Source organism: Coregonus lavaretus, assembly GCF_964263955.1.
Source record: "Coregonus lavaretus genome assembly, chromosome: 2".
NCBI lineage: Eukaryota > Metazoa > Chordata > Actinopteri > Salmoniformes > Salmonidae > Coregonus > Coregonus lavaretus.
The window spans coordinates 16,545,106-16,566,488 of NC_139989.1; the positions used below are offsets into that span (position 1 = coordinate 16,545,106).

The window sequence follows — 21,383 nt, forward strand, 5'->3', positions numbered from 1 at the left end:
ACTGTATTTTTCTCTCCATTTCTGTCTGTCGGTCTCTGTCAGTCCATCCGTCCTCTCTCTGTCTCTCTCTTTCTCTTTCTCTTTCTCTCTCTCTCTCTCTCTCTCTATCTCTCTCTCTCTCTATCCCCTCTATGTCATCACCTAATCACATCAGTATCTGACCGTGCTTCCTGACCGCTGTGCAGTATCTTAATCTGTCTCTCTGGTCTGGTTGTGTTCCACAGAGAACCATGAGCACTGTGGAGGAGGAGCTGGACCACATGATACCATGAAGAGAAGCCTGCAGGTCCTGCGCTGCCAGCTGCTGAGTGAGTAGACATGGCTGGGTCCTCATAACTCACTCATAGCACACGTGACATAACTACAGTTCAATACGAACAGCACAGCTAAGCTACGGGCTTACTGTAATTAGCCAAACTTGTAATACTGTACATTAGCCACAGCCAAGGGCACAGAATAATAGAGTCCAGTAAGACCGAGCACAGCTAAAGTGAGGGCATAATAACAGTGCTGATAACAGCTACAAGAAAAGGACCTTCAAAACACAGTCTGAGCCGATTCCAGGTAGACAGAGAACAGGTATTGTACTTGCAGTGTGTTACTCATCCATATCTACCTCTGTGTTACATAATAATATCATATAGTATATGCTGTTTAACATTCTAAGCATATTAGCGGGGCCAGGGGGGAGGTGGTGTGAGTGTCTGGCAGGTGTCCAGAGCAGAATGTGGAACATGGGGTCAGGCTGAACCACTGACAGTACCACAGGCTGTTAGTGGGGCAGGTTCCTCATCTCTACTATGATACACCCTGCGCCCCATGGCCCAGAACAGAGCAGCAAGGTTAAAGGCTGGGCCTGACTAATCTAACTCAATCATATCACACAGCAGATACATGAAGGTTGTTGACTGCTCAGGAGGCCTCCTATAGGATATGCTACTGTATACTCAAGAACTGATGGTCCAATCAAAGAGTTCTAATGCTGTACTATGATCTCGAGAGGTGATGGGTTGAGAAGAGGGTACAGCCACGGATATAATGGAACCTTTGGAAAGGAAACTCTTTATCATTCTCTGGCTCAGAAATGTAGGATATGTGAAATCATAGAATGAGTGAAATGACAATCAGATTACCGTAATTTTTGGACTATAAGCCGCGCCTTTTTCCAATTTTTCGACCCTGCGGCTTATATAACGGTGCGGCTAATCTATGGATTTTTACAGCTAACGGCCACTAGAAGACCTCCTAAATCTATGGATTTTACAGGTTACAGTCCACCAACTTTAACTCTATGGGCTCTATGACCGGTCCGCGCCCCCCACCTTTAAGCGGCGGGCTCCAGCAGGAAAAGCTGGAGGCCGGAAAAGAGTGAGACAGGTAGCGTGCAAAAGTAAAAGTGGAACCGAGAGTGGTACGAGAGACAGAACGAGAGACAGAACGAGAGCAAGACAGACAGACATTACGAGAGCGAGACAGTTTGTCTCTTTCCCGACAATCCCCTCTGTGCACGAACCCTTACATATGGTAATTAAACATTAAAACACCTGTGGCTTATAGTCCAGTGCGGCTTATATATGTACGCATCATTCAATATCATTCAATTTAGCTGCTGCGGCTTATACTCCGGTGCGCCTTATAGTGCGGAAAATACAGTATTTATTTATTTCATATCGCAGTTTGTTTTTGGTACCATGTTGCCTCATTTTGAGAGGTTTCATGAGTGTTCTGTGGAACCCAACATTGATGGTCCAGGTCGTATCTTTCACTTAGATGTGCTGTGTGTGTCACAGCTGTGGCCTGCCTCTCCTCAGGCTCTTCACACACAACTCTCTGCATCCCAAATGTCACCCTATTGCCTATATATTGCACTACTTTTGACCATAGCCCTATGGGCCCTGTTCAAAAGTACTACACTATATAGGAAATATGGTGCTATTTGGGGGGTAGCCTAGGTATCTTGTTCTTGTGTCTAGACAGAGAAGCCCACCTGAGACTCCTGCTGCCTTTCAGAAGAACAGACTATTCTCATTTCTCATTCTGGCCCGTACCTGCCAGGGGCAGCATGTAGCCTAGCAGTTAGAGAGGCGAGCTAGCAACTGGAGGGTTGCCAGTTCGAATCCCGGGTCTGGAGGGGTCTGCTGGTATCAAATCCTAGATGCCATTGCCTGCCATTGTGTCCTTGAGCAAGGCACTTAACCGCCCACAACAACTGCTCCATGGGCGCCCAGTGTGGGAGCCCCTGCTCCAACCTGTGTATGTATGTCTTTCGGATAAGGTGTAAGTAAAATTTTGGTTGGACCTTGTGTATAATTGACAAATAAAATGATCTTAATATAAACCAGAGTTTGGGTCAATTTCAACTGAATTGAACAATGCTAATTGAGAATTCTTGGAGTGAATTTCAGTTCATTTTATGAGTTGACCTATAGCGTTGGCTTTGGAGAGGGGTTTCAGAGAAAAAGCACGGAGAGTGGGATGATTTCATGATATTATCACACTCTACTCCCATTTCCTTTGGTCCCACTCCTCCTTTCCTGTGGTGTTTTTACTTCTGTTCTCTCTCTCTTCCCTTCCCTGTCTGTCTGGCTCAACATGGTTGTCTGTACAGGCCCACCTAAAGCTACAGGGAAGACTCCTCGTTTGTTTTCATCAAATTTTAGTTTTGCGGCTCTGTCCTCAATCCAATTCCTTCCAAGTACGCAATTCCTTCCATCTCCTTGACTCAAGTGCAAATTACATTCTGACGTCAGCTCGTAAAATTCTTATCTGTGAGAGCGTTTAGAGTGATTGCAAGCTATGAGAAATCTCCCTAATCTGAGTTGCAGGGCCGCGCTCCTCACCTCTTGGTGGGGTTCTATTGTGGCAATAGATTGTGCTAGTAATAATGTCATAACACCGCCGTAATGTCCTGAATAACTTATACATTATGTGTGAGCGGTACAGTGCTGGTGGTCTGCTTTATTGCGTATTTCTCAGCCCTCTTGGCTCAGTGTTCTCCCCAGAGCCCGGACAACTTCCTGGTTTATGTCTTTCCTTCCTGTTTGAACCGACCGGACCTGGCCCTGCGGCCCAGTCGCTGTCACAGCCCCAGTCAACCAGGCAACTAGTGTCCCACTAAATCAATATCACAGTAAACATCAGAGGGCCTTTCTTTCCTCCTTGTCTCTCATTCCTCAGTTCTCTGACAGCGTGGATATGGGATAAACATGTCCGTGTTGTAAAAAGTGGGGGGGGGGTAGCCTAATCTGACGAGCTTTACAGAGCATTCAAACAGGAAGACATTATCCCACTGTGTGATAGGATGAGTCCCAAATAGTACCCTATTCCCTATATAGTGTACTAGTTTTGACCAGGGCCCACATGGCTCTGGTCAAAAGTAGTGCACTATGTAGGGAATATGGTACTATTTGGAACGTAGCCATAGACTCTGTCTCTTATCTCAGAACTCACATCTGTACCGCCCTAACCCGTCTCCCTCCCCCCTCCCCAGTCCCAGTGGTCCACAGGACGTGCCATGTCTGTCCCTCAGCCCCTTGGGATAACCACTCTCCCCCATAGATTGGCAGGCGGGCCGGGCACACCCAACCAGCAGACAAGTGGTATTTGTCTGTTTACGCCACTTTAAAAGATGCACTATCTTTACACCTCTGACTGACAGTTTGTTTATTCCGACTGAAAACAATTGTTGTTCTAGAATAGTTCCTAACTTGAAAATAGAATGGCGTGGAGTTCAATAAGGGTGATTGCACATAGCTGCTATAAATAAGTATGTTTGAATAAATGTATTGAACATAAAGGAGAGATGCTATTTTAATCCCATTGTATAACCCCTGGACCCATACTGGGGACTAAACTGGAAAACCTATGGAAAACCAGTCCGTTGTTTTGATGAGTCTAAATGTTTTTCTTATCCAGAGTGACTTACGAATACCTATACAACCTCCTCACCAATCAACTGTCAGATCACATACTGTACCCTAGGCGACATCAGTAACACTTATTGACTGCTGTAGTTAGGTCATCATTGGAATAGCATGGACAGGCTTGATAATCAAATCCCACCACAGGTCTGACTGGGGATAAGGGGCTTTATGTGCCCCTGCTGTGAAGAAGCTCATAAATTTGATCTGTTGATATGGTCTGTTCAGATAGCATGTTAATGATGAGGTTAAATGCACAGGCTCCTCTCAACAAATCACATCGTCAAGAAAAGCCCAACATCTACTTTGATTTGGCTCCGTCAAGCTTTGTTTACAAATATGAGCTGAGTGTGTTTGTGTGTTTTTATGTGTGTGTGTCTGTGTGTGTGTGCGTGTGCGTGTGCGCACCTGTGTGTGTGTGTGTGTGTGTGTGTGTAGTTTGAGTTTTGTGAGATTTAAGATAGAAGCTTGTTGGTATTCTGATCGATGCTGTAGAGACAGCCCTCCTACCTCCCGTGTGGACTCACAGGGGATCCCATGGACTTAGCATTCGCGGCGCACCATATTAGCAATTAGTATAAACAAGACTTAACACAGTCCATAGGGGATTGGGCGGTGAGGGCATCCTTAATCGCTAACTGCTATGCATCAGTGCCCACAGTGTTTACAATACAATATCAGCCTATGCATGTTTAGCCTATACGCGAACAGCTAATGATGTGATAATATGATTATCTGCACCTGTGGCACCACAGTGAGTGATGTGTGTGTTAAGCTTGGAGAAGTTGCCCCTTAGACACTGATCTTAGGTCAGTTTTGTGATTTAACCTACTAATGGTGAAGGTGAGGATTTGGGGAGGGTAAACTGTGCTGTGCCTAAGGGCAACTTTTACCCCCTGAGTGTGTGTTTTGCTGGGAGGTACCCGTCATGCAGCAAGAGGAGAGTTTTCAGTGTTTGCGTCCCAAATGGCACCCTATTCCCTACATAGTGCACTACTTTAAGTAGTGCACTATATAGGCAATAGGGCGCTATTTGGACGTAGGCTTACAGTATAGTTTGGAGGTAGCGCCTGAAGAACAGCCACCAGGGAGTGAATGTTGTTGATGGATGATGCTGCGTATTATAGGACCTATTTTGGGTGAATGTCAGATTTCCTGGGATTTGCTAAATGGAAAGCTGTGACCGACTACTGATGATGCAGCACAACTGGGCTGAGACACCTGCTACATAGGCAGATTGGAGATTTCTCCTTCCTAGCATGAGATGACCCTGGTAATAGATGGACCTACAGGGAGGGAGAGAGGGAGAGAGAGAGACTCTCACAGGATTGATCACATAGCCAGGCGAGGGAATATCCACTGATCTGTTCTCCACTACACACACTAAGTGGATTCTCTTCTATGATTGATTAGCCTGGTCTGGTGGATATAGGATGCAGTAGTGTAGGCTACATCTCACACTATTATCCCCCTACACTGGTTGGTACACTCTTAGAAAAAAGGGTTATTTGGCTGTCCCCATAAGAGAACCCTTTTTGGTTCCAAGTAGAACTCTTTTGGGTTCCACATAAAAGGGCGTCAGGTAGCTTAGTGGTTAAGAGCGTTGTGCCAGTAACCGAAAGGTCGCTGGTTCTAATCCCCGAGCCGACTAGGTGAAAAATCTGTCGATGTGCCCTTGAGCAAGGCACTTAACCCTAATTGCTCTGGATAAGAGCGTCTGCTAAATGACTAAAAAAAAAAAACTCTGTGGAAAGGGTTTTATATTCCAAAGGCTTCTACCTGGAACCAAAAAGGGTTCTGCTATGGGGACAGCCGATGAACCATTTTAGGTTCTAGATAGCACCTTTTTTATAAGAGTGTAGGGTTGTTAGGTTGAGTAGACTGACCATTTAGGATGTGGCTGAATGTTAAGGATTTGATCATTTTCTCCATTATGATGCATTCATTTCACTAGGCCTCAAACTCAATAACAACCTATGCCACTGGGCAGCCATTTTGGCTTTCTAGGCCCTTGACTCTAATACTGAATGATGGAACGGGGACAGAGAAATGGGGACAAGGCTATTGGATCAAGTGCACAAGATGCAGTAGCCAGCCCTATGATTTATTAATGTTCCATTTCCCTCCATGTCATCAATGGAGGACTTATACATGAATATCACTAGCTTGTTATGCAAGTTTACTGCATAAATTGCCCATCCCCATGATAAATCTCTGGGATGGGTTAATGGAAATAGGTTTTTGGTTAATATCACTGACATAAATCAGGATGTCATTTAACAGTCATTTTGACCTTGTCCTCGTTTTTTGAACAGGTTGTAGCTTGTGATAACGATGTCAGCTGCCCACTTCCTAGACCTGGAGCCTATGGTGGTGAGACAAGCTCAAATGTACTGGCAACCTTAAAGCGAGTCATGTGTCTCTGTGTCCTTTGTGTCCTTTTTCTTGTGTTAAATGGAGTCAAGATCAAGGACGATATGTCCTCCACTATATTTCCTCTAAAACAGTAATTTGTCTCCTCAGCCACATTACGTTTTACATGTTTACCAAATCCTCAATTACTCCATGAAATCTATCTAGTAACCATTCCCAAACCATCTGTGCCAATGCAATCTCTTTGTGGACAAGTCCAAACTAGCCTGATGATCACAACCAAACAGAGGGATGAGGAAATAGAAGGAAGACAATGGACTATTTCCTCTGGAGTTTTGGAACAAAGGGGCTATTTTACACACACACACACACACACACACACACACACACACACACACACACACACACACACACACACACACACACACACACACACACACACACACACACACACACACATTTATATATTGCCTGAACATGACTTTGTCCCACACTAGTTGGCTCTCTTTCCCTGACCACTGTTGCTTCAACCTCATCCATCAACCACCACACATCCACCTCTATTCTCCCTCATCTTCTCCTCCTACCTCTCTTTCTCATGTTCCCATCTTACCTCAGCCCGCTCAATAATGGATGTTAATAAAACCCTGTTCACTCTTCTTTTCCTCTCAATCATCTCACTGGTTCATTTACTCCCAGTACTTTTCCTCTCACTGTACCGCTGTGGAGAGTGCCAGGTTCTCTGTCTATGTTTGTCCTGCTTACCCATTCACTTCATCAGCCAGCCAGAGGAGCTCTGTGACAAATTACATTGCTCAATCTGCCACACCCAGCTCAACCTACTGCCGCATACAAACACACACATTAGTGGTACACACTCATATCAGTAAACAGAAACACACACAAACCCATACCGGTGAACACACACACAAACCCACTAGACACACACAGTATTTACATTTTTCAATGATAGTCATTTAGCAGACGCTCTTATCCAGCGTGACTTACAGTTAGTGCATTCCTCTGAAGATAGCTAGGTGGGACAACCACATATCACAGGCATAGTAAGTACACATTTCCTCAATAAAGTAGTTATCAGCAAAGTCAGAGCTAGAAGTGGGGGAGGGGGGGGGGGGTCAAGTGCAAGTGTTAGTTCAGGATTTTTTTTGTGGGGGTTCGAGGTGAGGAGGGGATTATTTAAGATACTCTTTGAAGAGGTAGGGTTTCAGGTGTTTTCAGAAGATGGGCATGGACTGTCCTAGCTTCAGGGGGAAGCTGGTTCACCATTGGGGTGCCAGGACAAAGAAGAGCTTGGACTGGGCTAAGCGGGAGCTGCCCTCCCGTAGGGGTGGGAGGGCCAAGAGACCAGAGGTGGCAGAACGGAGTGCTCGGTTTGGGGTGCCAACCCACATGCTTGGGGAGCTGTTATATTGCATTCTGTATTGTAATGTACTGCTGTTTGTATTAGGTGCATATCAGGCCTCACTGTACCGCCTTGCATTACATAAACAGCACCATATTTTACACATGTTGCGTCCACTATCTTAGAGGGCATTGGAGTCCAGCAGTTTAGTTGACCACGGCTGAGTCCCAAATGACACCCTAATCCTTACATAGTGCACTGGGCCCTGGTCAAAATCAGAGCACTATATAGGGAATAAATTGCCATTTGGGATGCAGCCTAGGACACTTAGTCACAGTCTTCACAGGGAAGCTTAGAAGCAGGACATGAGTGGTGAAGGGCTCTCCCAGTCCCCCAGTGAACCCCTAAAACTGTGTTTCTGGCTGTGTCCCAAATGGCACCCTATTCCTTATAGTGCACTACTTTGGCCCTGGTCAAAAGTAGTGCACTATGTAGGTAATAGGGTGCCATTTGGGACAACCTGTGAGTCATTGTGAGTGAGTCTAATGAGCAGTAGTAGTAGCTCTAATGTCAGTGTTGACTCACTACCAGATAAAATAAACATATCCTCGGATGAGAATGACGAGTAGAGCTGGAGATATAGCTGGAGGTCAATCCTAGTTGTCCTTAGTATTCACTAACCTTCAGCCCTGTGTGCAGCCATAAGTAGGCATACTTGCACTCACATGTACCTTACTGTACGGAAGAGCCACACAATTCAATTCAATAAATCTTTATTGTCTGAGAAGAGAAATTCAGACTGAAATGGAAGAGGGAGGGAGAGTGGGAGTTTGAGATTATAGAGAATCCGTACCAGACCATCTTATACCATCTGTGTTTATGTGAATGCATGCGTGTGCACGTGCTTCTCAAGATTAGATGTATTTCAATTGATTGATTAACTCAACCACACATACTGTAGCCTTCCACACAAGTAATCAAGACACTTCACAAAATATTGACTATTCCCCGGGCTGACAAGGAACATCATGCATGTTGCATCATGATCATCATGTTTTGATGTTATGAAACTTAAAAGGTGTTTTGCCTCCTTTAATATTTTAGATATGCTGCTCAATAAAACATGATGATCAGCAAGTTCCCAGATTAATATTAATAAGGATGTTTATTGCAGATGAGGAGGAGCACCATGGCTGTGTGTGTGTGTGTGTGTGTGTGTGTGTGTGTGTGTGTGTGTGTGTGTGTGTGTGTGTGTGTGTGTGTGTGCGTGTGTGCGTGTGTGCGTGTGTGCGTGTGTGCGTGTGTGCGTGTGTGCGTGTGTGTGTGCGTGTGTGCGTGTGTGTGTGCGTGCGTGCGTGCGTGCGTGCGTGCGTGCGCAACTTTGTTGCCAGCGGAGCAGGAGCTCATGTATTATTCAGACTTTTCTGACCGACCGGGCCAGGTTGCCATGTTGTGTTGTGACAGGTGGGTTAGATCCTGATTGAGGGTGTGATTGAGGCCAAACCACACCATGGCAAATGGTGTCACAATCACACTGCATTGGCCTGTAGTACAATGCTTTAGTCTATAGCAGTAGCATAAGCTGTCTATTAACAGCCTCCCACCATGAACATATAGTTATCAACTCTACTCTGTGTGGAAGGAACCATAGCTATATGTCACAGAAAAACATGCACAGTATTATGTTTGTGCGTGTTGGAGGATTGAATACAGTAACAATGGGCTGGGGAGCCCGGGGGGGCAATATACCACCACCAGAGATCAACAATGGGTCTAAATATGAGGCTATAAATCCTAGGGTGGGTTGGACTATTTCTGAGAGAGTATATGGTCTCCCTGCCTTGCGACCATCTCTCTTGAGAGCACCAGTCATAAATCAAACTATCCCGTCTTTGTTATCTCCCAATTATGGGTCTGGAGTGTCTGGAGTAGGCTCCTCTCTGCATTAGGGATGTGATAGGCTTGGTGAATAGAAGGCAGAGGAAGGAGGACCCTCTCATACAGTACCTAGTGAGTCGGAGAAGCTTTGATAGCGACTGTGTCCCAAATGGCACCCTATTCCCTATGTGGTGCATTATTTTTTACCAGAGCCCTAAGGGCCCTGATCAAAAGATGTGCACTATATAGGGAATAGGGTGCCATTTGGGACGCACATTAAGATAACGTACGGGGAGGAATATGATTGAAGGCTGAATTTAAACGGCCTATGCTTCCAGGCCTTTGCATGGTATTGGATCACATAATGGACTGAAGGAAAGGAGTGTATAGGGATGTGTGATGCTGAGTACTGGTAGATGATGGAGTTAAGAGGGGTTACTATTTCATTAGTACAGTGTTTGAGATTGTGGACATGTGCTGGTGGGACTATGGCTTTTGAGGAAATGTACCCTCATAATACTATTCTTTCTCATAATACTATTCTTTCTCCTTGATCATTCTTATCTTTTATTTATTTCAATATTTTATTTTCTCCATCTGTACATACAGTACACAGTCAGGTCCATAAATATTTGGACATTGACCAAGTTATTATTTTAGCTGTCTACCACAGCATATTGGAGTTTAAATTAAATTAAAAAAGTACAGACTTTCAGCTTTAATTTGAGGGTATTTACATCCAAATCAGGTGAACGGTGTAGGAATTACAGCACTTTTTATATGTGGTCCCCCCCTTTTTAAGGGACCAAAAGTAATTGGACAATTGGCTGCTCAGCTGTTCCATGGGCAGGTGTGTTATTCCCTCATTAGTTCATTTACAAGTAAGCAGATAAAAGGTCTAGAGTTGATTTTATGTGTGGCAAATCAACTATTTGGTACACTCTTAAAAAGAAAGAACGCACTGGTGAGCTCAGGATCACCAAAAGGCCCAGAAGACCACGGAAAACAACTGTGGTGGATGACAGAATAATTATTTCCCTGGTGAAGAAAAACCCCTTCACAACAGTTGGCCAGATCAAGAACACCCTCCAGGAGGTAGGCGTATCTGTGTCAAAGTCAACAATCAAGAGAAGACTTCACCAGAGTAAACATAGAGGGTTATCACAAGATGTAAACCATTGGTAAGCCTCAAAAACAGGAAGACCTGATTAGAGTTTGCCAACAAACATCTAAAAAAGCCTGTACAGTTCTGGAACAACATCCTATGGACAGATGAGACAAAGATCAACTTGTACCAGAATGATGGGAAGAGAAGAGTATGGAGAAGGGAAGGAACTGCTCATGATCCGAAGCATACCACCTCATCTGTGAAGCATGGTGGAGGTAGTGTTATGGCGTGGGCATGTATGGCATCAGGATGAATTCTGAAGTGTTTAGGGCTATATTATCTGCTCAGATTCAGCCAAATGCTTAAAAACTCATTGGACGGCGCTTCACAGTGCAGATGGACAATGACCCGAAGCATACTGCGAAAGCAACCCAATACTTTTTTAAGGCAAAGAAGTGGAATGTTCTGCAATGGCCAAGTCAATCACTTGACCTGAATCCAATTGAACATGCATTTCACTTGCTGAATGCAAAACTGAAGGCAAAACACCCCAAGAGCAAGCAGGAACTGAAGACAGCTGCAGTAAAGGCCTGGCATCACCAGGGAAGTATCACCAGGGAAGAAACCCAGCATCTGGTGATGTCTATGGGTTCCAGACTTCAGGCAGTCATTGACTGCAAAGGATTTGCAACCAAGTAATAAAACTCACAATTTAATTTATGATAATGTTAGTTTGTCCAATTACTTTTAAGCCCCTAAAATTGGGGGGCTATGTATACAAATGGTTGTAATTCCTACACGGTTCATACAATCATTTTGACAAAACCCTTAAATTAGAGATGAAAGTCTACACTTAAAGCACATCTTGATTGTTTCCTTTCAAATCCATTGTGGTGGCGTACAGAGCCAAAATGATGCATATTGTGTCACTGTCCAAATACTTATGGACCTGACAGTATGTAGTAGTTTTCCCACCTCTCCCTGTCTCAGTCGCCCATCTCTTCACTCCCCGCGTTTGGAAAATGGAAACTTGGTTTCCATAGTTACCGAGGCAGCACCATGGTGATACGATAGCTACAACACCTGGGTCACATGGGTGGCATTGAGAATCAGTGTGAATTTGTGTGTGTGTGTGTGTGTATGACTGATTGTGTGGGTTGGTGGTGTGTTTCCAAAGCGTAGATAAGCCAGGCACCCCAGCTTCTTTCCTGTGTGTGGGTTGTCCGACCTAAGGTTAGGAACATCTAAAGGTGTAGCAGCTCAGTGAGACTAAGAATAAAGCTAAGAATCTGACTAATACTAAGAATAAGGACAGAATAAATAGCCTTTCTTAGTCAATAGTCGTAACTGACTTGTAGAACAAATTCACTAGGAATTAAGATACTATTTGGAACAACTACAAATATCCTAATAGTCCAAATGACTGTAGGAGTTCAGTCTGTCTTTTCAGCTCCTTTGACATGCTCTCTCTTTCTTCTCTCTCTTTCTCTCTCTCCCCAACACTCCTCCATACACACAGAGTTTTTAATCTACACTCTTAGAAGAATAGTTTTAAAAGGGTTATTCCGGCCTCCCGAGTGGCGCAGCGGTCTAAGGCGTCACTACAGACCCGGGTTCGATCCCAGGCTGTGTCACAGCCGGCCGTGACCGGGAGACCCATGAGGCGGCGCACAATTGGCCCAGCGTTGTCCGGGTTAGGGGAGGGTTTGGCCGGCCGGGATTTCCTTGTCCCGTCGCACTCTAGCGACTCCTTGTGGCGGGCCGGGTGCCTGCAAGCTGACTTTGATCGCCAGCTGGACGATGTTTCCTCTGACACATTGGTGCGGCTGGCTTCCGGGTTAAGTGAGCAGTGTGTCAAGAAGCAGTGCGGCTTGGCAGGGTTGTGTTTCGGAGGACGTATGGCTCTCAACCTTCGCCTCTTCCGAGTCCGTAGGGGAGTTGCAGCGACAGGACAAGACTGTAACTACCAATTGGATATCACAAAAAAGGGGTAAAAGTACAAAATAAATAAAGGGTTCTTCGGCTGTCCCCATAGGAGAACACTTTTGGGTTCCATGTAGAACCCTCTGTGGAAAGAGTTCTACATGGAACCCAAAGGGGTTCTACCTGGAACCAAATAGGGTTCTTCAAAGGGTTCTCCTATGGGGACAGCCGAAGAACCCTTTTAGGTTCTAGATAGCACCTTTTTTCCTAAGTTTGTTTCATTCTCTTTTGTCTCTTTCATATCAGTCCTTTCTTCCTTCCCGCTAACCACTGGGTAGCCTTTGAAAGAACACACTATGATAAAATATCTTATTATTCTTCTCATGTAAAACAACGGCTTTGCTAGCTAGCGCTTTGGTGCTACCGCCTGCCTGCCTTTGTGCTAGCTAATGCGCTATTCACCAGTGGTGAGCGTATAACCCCCTCCCCCCCGTTGGGGCCGGTATTGATGTGTTCACAATAGCCATGTTTAACTGTGTCAATAAGACAAGGTGGGAAAGGAGCAGAGGGAAATTAATTAGCTCCCGCAGGTCTCCTCTACGTCTCTCGCTCTCATAGATAATGTAATAGTGTGACATGGTTCTCCCCCAGGTAGCTTCTAATAGCTAGTTGCTACATTGCCTTCCTATGAGTCCTGGTCGTTTTTGAACATATTAAAACATCAGAGGCTTTTTGATTATTTGTCTGTCATCCATCTCTCTATCTGTATCTTTATCTCTCTGCTGACCTCTCAGATGTGGCTGAGCATCACCTCAGAATCAACACAATAACTGCTGCGTGTTTCTGTTGTGTTCTCCATGGAAATAGAGACACCTTGTCAGGATGCCTTCTTGCATTCGATGTGTGTGTAGCAGGCTCGGTCATGCTGGCGCAATTAGAGCAAGTTTCTCGACAGACAAGAGGTGCCACTAGTCCTCAACCTGTCTGCCACACACACACACAGACAGACAGACGCACAGGCATGCACACAGACTCGACACAGACACGCATACAGACACACGCGAACACACACAGCATAATGAGGTTAATAAAGCAATCTAGTTCAACCAGGCAAGTGACAAACACAGTGCAGGCAGTTGATTAAGGTGTGATGGGCTTTAATGAATGCAAGACAAGGTTGTAAGGTTCCTCCCTGACTCATAAACATCCTATTGCAGCTCCTGGGCCTCAGTGTTTGTGTCTCAATATGCTAAGCAGGGAACCTCAGGAGAAATGGTAGACAGACCTGAACACACACACACTCAGACATGCATACTTGCACGCACGCACACAGACATATTCTTTCTAATAATTCTCCCTCGCTCTCGCTGTCTCTCACACTCTCTCTCTCTTTCTGTCTTTCTCCCTCTCTGTCCCTCCCTCTCTGTAGGTGTCCTAGTGATCCTGGCTGTGCCAGTGGGCCTGGTGTCTTCTACCCAGGAGCTGTACCCCAGCCGGACCCCCCAGGACCCTGTCTCCATGGCAGCGCCCCACAGCAGCCCCCCTAACCCGCTCTCGGCCCTGGCCCCTCCAGACTGGCAGCAGGAGGGCTCCAGCAGCGGGGACTCTTGGTCCCCCCAGGGAGGGGCACTGCCCACGGGCATCATCCAGCCCACCGCATCCTACAGCTCTTGGGGCTGGCATCTAAACCACAACACCAGCCTGGCACACACTGTGACACCACCCAGTAAAAAGAGCCTCATTCATGCTGCAGCTACTGTCAGTCCTAACACTGTGAACTCTGTGAGAGTAAACCAAGACCCTGCAATTAGCTCTGCCAGCCCCAGCCCAGTCAAGCAGGCCCACTCCCACAGCTCTAGTGCGCTTAACCCGGGCCACAGCTCCAGTTCTCTCAGTGCAGACCAGGGTCTCATGCCCAACTCGGTCAGTGTAAATCAAGCCCATAGTTCAGATATTGTCAGTGTTAACCAGGGCAACAGCCCTCCTAGCCCTCCCAACTCTGGTGTCCCGCATAGTGAGGTGGCTCCGACTGCAGTGGAAGGGGCTCCAGACTCAGGGTCTGCCCTAGCTCCTCCTGTGCCCAGCCCACTCACAGAGAGAGTGGATACTCTGGGCCCGGAGCTTGGTGGTCTCCCGGCCCCTACATACACGCAGGACCCCCAGGAGGGGAATGTCGAGAAAACCACAGACCCTAGTCAGCAGGACTTCACCACTGAGCTGCAGCCTTCTTCCTTCTCCTCCTCCTCCTCTTCCTCAGTGGATGCTGCTCTAGATCAGACCCTCAGGGAGCATGGTGAAGCCACGCCTGAGCTGTCCCCACCCCACGCCATCACCCTACGGGAGGTGCATCCCATGGTCATCGAAGTGCCCACCATGGGGCTCAAAACCGAGGTGGGGCCTGCCTCTCCAGGAAAGAGCCCACCAGACAAGCCCCCCTCCCCGGCCCCCACCTCTCCATCTCCCTCCTCCCTGACCCGTGCCAGTCTGGCCCCAAATTCCAGCCCTGTCTCCATCAATGCTACCACAACCAATGACACCACAGCCCAGGAGACTGGCAGCGGCGGGGGCCTCCCTCTCCCCCCTCAGGGTACAACAACAGACGATGCCCCCCTTGGCCCACAAAGCCCATTTGGCAATGCCACTTTTCATAACGGCAGTGTGGAGGGCAGCCCTAGCAAGGACCCCTCCTCCCAGTGGAACAACTCGCCCCCTACGGAACCCCCCTCCACGGCCAATGGGAACTTTCTGAACCGCCTGGTCCCCGCCACCACCAGGGACCCCTGGGGTCCAGGCAACGGCTCTGGCCCCGCTCTGGACTCACCGCTGTCCCGCGCCACCATCTGCCTGAGCAAGATGGACATCATGTGGATCGTGTTGGCTATCAGTGTGCCTGTGACCTCATGCTGTGAGTATCAAATAGCAACCTGATGAAGGCTCTGATGACAAGAGGTTAGAGAAATTGTGTTTGAGTCAGTAGGAGGCTAACCAACACTTTTAGGCGGCTGAGATCACTTTCATACCAACCACCGTATCCACTGAAACACTGTGATACATAATGAAAGACCTGGATTTATGTATTAGAGGTTGTATCATTTTAGAGGCTGTACTGACTTTGCCCCCCCCCCCCCCCCCCCCCCCTCTCTCTCTCTCTCCCTTCCCCCTCTCCCTCCCACCCTCTCCCCCTCCAGCTGTCCTGCTGACTGTGTGCTGTATGAGAAGGAAGAAGAAGTCTTCAAGCCAGGAGAACAACCTGAGCTACTGGAACAATGCCATCACCATGGACTACTTCAACAGGCACGCTGTGGAGCTGCCTCGGGAGATCACGTCCCTAGACAACGCTGAGGTACATCTATTCCTGATGAGACTGACAATCTTATTATAAGCCCAAAGAGGAATTCCTGTAGGAAATTAGAAATGTGTGTGGAAGGGCCTGTATATAATATTATTACTAAGTTACAGCCCCCAGTTAGGCTCCTCAACTAGATGTTCTTCAGAATTCACTAATGATACAAAACATGTAAATCAGTGAGCAGTGTTGTTGCCAAGTAGCTGGAGTACTTTAGTACATGTGAGGTCAACATGTTGGTTACATTGGACTATATTTGTGGACTATAGTGCCCTCTGCTGTAAGATTAATGGTACAGCCAAAACTTCAACTAATCATTTTGGCGTAATTTTAGACCGAGCTTATCCTTTGTGTAGTTCAGGGATGGGCAACTGGCAGCCTGCAGGCCCATGGATCAAATATTTTTTGGGGGAACTCAGTTGGGGTCTCAACTGAGAGTTAGAATAGTAGAATGCACAAGGTGCAATTAAAATATTTGGTTGTGCATTAGCAGTTCTTCTCTTGCTATGTCGGTCACTGACAGTCACTCAATGAGCCCATGTCAGCAAAAATGGTGGGGGGTAAGTTAGTCTAGCGACCAGCTATCTAAATTTGTAGTAATCATGGTCGAATTACCGACCGGGGGGTCCCTATTGATTTTGTTAGTCACTCTCACGCAGATATATTAAAAACATTTCTCTCCGCCGCATGGTAAAATGTGTAGAATTGCAGCAAACTTGCTTTAAAACTGCAAAATGTTCTCTATGCCCCATTGCAAAATTGTTAGAATTGCAGGAAATTAACTCTAAAATCTTTTGCGAGAGAGGTGGGTGGTGCTTAGGGCCCACAGAACACTGTACAGTGGGGGGAAAAAGTATTTAGTCAGCCACCAATTGTGCAAGTTCTCCCACTTAAAAAGATGAGAGAGGCCTGTAATTTTCATCATAGGTACACGTCAACTATGACAGACAAATTGAGAAGAAAAAAAATCCAGAAAATCACATTGTAGGATTTTTTATGAATTTATTTGCAAATTATGGTGGAAAATAAGTATTTGGTCACCTACAAACAAGCAAGATTTCTGGCTCTCACAGACCTGTAACTTCTTCTTTAAGAAGCTCCTCTGTCCTCCACTCGTTACCTGTATTAATGGCACCTGTTTGAACTTGTTATCAGTATAAAAGACACCTGTCCACAACCTCAAACAGTCACACTCCAAACTCCACTATGGCCAAGACCAAAGAGCTGTCAAAGGACACCAGAAACAAAATTGTAGACCTGCACCAGGCTGGGAAGACTGAATCTGCAATAGGTAAGCAGCTTGGTTTGAAGAAATCAACTGTGGGAGCAATTATTAGGAAATGGAATACATACAAGACCACTGATAATCTCCCTCGATCTGGGGCTCCACGCAAGATCTCACCCCGTGGGGTCAAAATGATCACAAGAACGGTGAGCAAAAATCCCAGAACCACACGGGGGGACCTAGTGAATGACCTGCAGAGAGCTGGGACCAAAGTAACAAAGCCTACCATCAGTAACACACTACGCCGCCAGGGACTCAAATCCTGCAGTGCCAGACGTGTCCCCCTGCTTAAGCCAGTACATGTCCAGGCCCGTCTGAAGTTTGCTAGAGTGCATTTGGATGATCCAGAAGAGGATTGGGAGAATGTCATATGGTCAGATGAAACCAAAATAGAACTTTTTGGTAAAAACTCAACTCGTCGTGTTTGGAGGACAAAGAATGCTGAGTTGCATCCAAAGAACACCATACCTACTGTGAAGCATGGGGGTGGAAACATCATGCTTTGGGGCTGTTTTTCTGCAAAGGGACCAGGACGACTGATCCGTGTAAAGGAAAGAATGAATGGGGCCATGTATCGTGAGATTTTGAGTGAAAACCTCCTTCCATCAGCAAGGGCATTGAAGATGAAACGTGGCTGGGTCTTTCAGCATGACAATGATCCCAAACACACCGCCCGGGCAACGAAGGAGTGGCTTCGTAAGAAGCAATTCAAGGTCCTGGAGTGGCCTAGCAAGTCTCCAGATCTCAACCCCATAGAAAATCTTTGGAGGGAGTTGAAAGTCCGTGTTGCCCAGCGACAGCCCCAAAACATCACTGCTCTAGAGGAGATCTGCATGGAGGAATGGGCCAAAATACCAGCAACAGTGTGTGAAAACCTTGTGAAGACTTACAGAAAACGTTTCACCTGTGTCATTGCCAACAAAGGGTATATAACAAAGTATTGAGAAACTTTTGTTATTGACCAAATACTTATTTTCCACCATAATTTGCAAATAAATTCATAAAAAATCCTACAATGTGATTTTCTGGATTTATTTTCTCATTTTGTCTGTCATAGTTGACGTGTACCTATGATGAAAATTACAGGCCTCTGTCATCTTTTTAAGTGGGAGAACTTGCACAATTGGTGGCTGACTAAATACTTTTTTCCCCCACTGTATGTGTGGGTATGGATGTGGGTTGCAGACCCGCAAGTCACTGCGGCCCCTCGTGATGATTTTTTGTGGCCCCCATCAAAGTTGCCCATCCCTGGTGTAGTCCATCGCATTTCAATTCGCTCTACTGACATATTTTTGTTGCTATGAAATCAGCATGTCTCATCGGCTCTCCACATCATTTCTCATCTGCATACTGACCACACCTCTATTTCTGATTTGTCCTCTCTTTTTGCTCACTCCATCGCTCTCTCTCTCCATCAATCCCTCCTCTGGTGGTGCAGGAGGGGGATGCCGAGATTGGAACATGTTTAGGATGTTCGTGGTGACACACAGGTGTTGTGTTGCGTCTCTATTTTATTCATCCCACTCTAGCGCTGCCTCATCCCTCCCTCCCTCCATCTTTCTCTTTCCTTATAATTCCCCTAAAGTGCCTCTAGCTTTGCTGATGCTGTTACAATAGAGATGAATCGTGAAATGATTTATCTATATGGCTGTTACAGTCAATATCTATCGCTTATTTTTGCTGAATAGCCTTTTTCCAGTGCAACCTAGTGTATCTTCCATACAATAGTTCAAGTACTATATACAGTGTTGTGTTTATGTTAGGGTTTGGGATATTGCCAGCTAGAATGTACCTCTTCCCGTCCCCTCTCTTTCTGTAGGGCTCGTTCTTCTGAATCACTCTGTTTTTTTCTGCTTTTTCTCCCCCTCCCCCACCCCCTGTTCTGTCTTTTAGCTGAGTCACTGCCACCATTTCTCTCTCTCTCCCCTCCCTCTCTTAACTCTCCTCTGTCTCTCTCCCCCTTTCCTCTCTCACCCTCTCCCTCCCTCTCCTAACTCTCCTCTGTCTCTCTCCCCATCTCCTCTCTCACCCTCTCCCTCTCCCTCCCTCTCCTAACTCTCCTCTGTCGCTCTCCCCCCCTCTCCTCTCCTCTCTCTCTCTCTCTCTCTCTCTCTCTCTCTCTCTCTCTCTCTCTCTCTCTCTCTCTCTCTCTCTCTCTCTCTCCCTCTGCTGTGTTGCTGTATTCTGCTGAGTCACCCCTCCCCTTCCCTTCTTTACTTATTTTCTCAGTTGTGGAGCCTGTTCAACTCCTCTCCCTCTTCCCTCTATTTTTCTCTCTCTGTGTTCTTTCTGCTAGCTTAATCAGTCAGCCATCTTTTGTCCTCATCTTTCTACTACATAGCCCAGAGAATTGTTTGTGTCTCCTAAACACTCTGTCCTGAATCTCACTAGCTGTTGTGTGTGTGCGTGCGTGCGTGCGTGTGTGTGTTTGTGTGTGTGTGTGTTTGTGTGTGTGTTTCAGGAGCAGGAGACGTGCCTACCCCCTAATGGAGACTACAGCGACAGCGGGGTGGTGCTGGTTAACCCTTTCTGCCAGGAGACCCTGTTCATCAACAGAGAGAAGGCCTGCGACATCTAAAGCGGACAAATGCTGGTCTGATGGCCATGTCCTGATACCACCAGTACAAGACTGTCAAAGATAAAAGTCAGACTTTCAAAATAAATGTCCCCCGCCATGGCTTTCTCCCTTTTCTCCCTGTCGTTGTCATTTTTATACATGTGGTTAACTTCAAAGACTCCCACTTTATACTGTATATTATGAATACATAAACGAGACTAAGAGAAGAGTTAAAAACAGACACTATTTACTATGAGGGTGTGCCCGCATATTTTTCTGATGTACATTTTCTACAAAAGCTTAATTGTGATAATGGTTTTTATGTCTTTATAATCTACGGAGTATGTGTGATTTGCGTTTTGTTACAGTTGCTTTATGGACGTGGCCACTTGAATTCTGCTTTAGAGAAGATATATTCTGTAAGAACGTTATGTTTCATTTTCTTAAAAATCAAACCCAAAATACTTACTGAAAAGCCTGTTGAACTTGAATTCTGTACCTACGTACTTGAGGGGATATGGAGGTTTAGGGCAAGGTTTGTGAGGCCAGGTTTTAGTAGAGAGTGCCCAAAGGGTATAGTGTTGTGAATAGACCAAATGGACTTTCCCCCTCGCGTGTCACCAGCCTCTCTGTAGAGGGACCACGAACATGTCTTAACTCCCTTTGTCAAGCTGTGTGTGTGTGTGTGTGTGTGTGTTTGGGTGTGACTGTGACTGTGTGACGTGTGTGTGGCCATGTATGGAGTGTGTGTGTGCCTGTCTGTCTGTCTGTGTGTCTCTCTCTGTCTGTTTGTCTGTATGGATTTGTGTTATGGAGTGGGTTCTGGTTTTGGCACTCAATGAGGTTTGTTTAACGTTAGCCCTCTCTAACCTTAATATTTTGAGACCAAACATATCATAATCTCCCTCCATAAGTACAGTATTTGTCCATGAGAGTAAATTGTGTTTATTACTGTAATGTACAGATATTGAATGATATTTGATTTAATTGCTGGATGTAAAAATTAAAAAATGCCGTAGAAATCATGACCAATGAAAATACTGAGATAAAATTTTATCCTGAATATTTACTGTGAGCACATACAGTGGCAGAGTTGAATCAAACATACATATTTTGTTTCATTATCAAATCAATTTCAGTGTATCATGCTTTACTTTTGCTAGTTGCTAAATGCTGCCTCTGTTACTGCCTCTGCTTGTCACATTGTGAAACGCTGATCTTTTAAATCATACTACCCTATGTTTGAAGATTTTGTTGAATTATCATTTTGTTGAATATGTTATCAATCTACTGGATGTACACTGAGTATACCAAACATTAGGAACACCTTCCTAATATTGAGTTGCCCCCCCCCCCCCCCCCCTTTGCCCTCAGAACAGCCTCAATTCGTCGGGGCATGGACTCTACAAGGTGTCGAAAGTGTTCCACAGGGATGCTGGCCCATGTTGATTCCAATGCTTCCCACAGTTGTGTCAAGTTGGCTGGATGTTGTCTGGGTGGTGGACCATTCTTGATACACACGGGAAACTGTTGAGCGTGGATAAACCCACCAGCGTTGCAGTTCTTGACACAAACCGGTGTGCCTGGCCCCTACTACCAAACCCTGTTCAAAGGCACTTACATTTTTTGT

At 45.9% G+C, this 21,383-nt stretch overlaps 1 protein-coding gene across 1 annotated transcript; it reads left to right on the plus strand.

Moving 5' to 3' along the window:
• Positions 1-253: 253 nt before the first annotated feature.
• Positions 254-19,774, plus strand: LOC311101144 (uncharacterized protein; the record flags this gene model as incomplete). Its single annotated transcript, XM_084142215.1, has 4 exons — positions 254-308; positions 13,995-15,470; positions 15,754-15,908; positions 19,658-19,774. The coding sequence occupies exons 1-4, from the start codon at positions 269-271 to the stop codon at positions 19,772-19,774; spliced, it is 1,788 nt and encodes a 595-aa protein (XP_083998341.1). The 5' UTR covers positions 254-268.
• Positions 19,775-21,383: the final 1,609 nt, after the last annotated feature.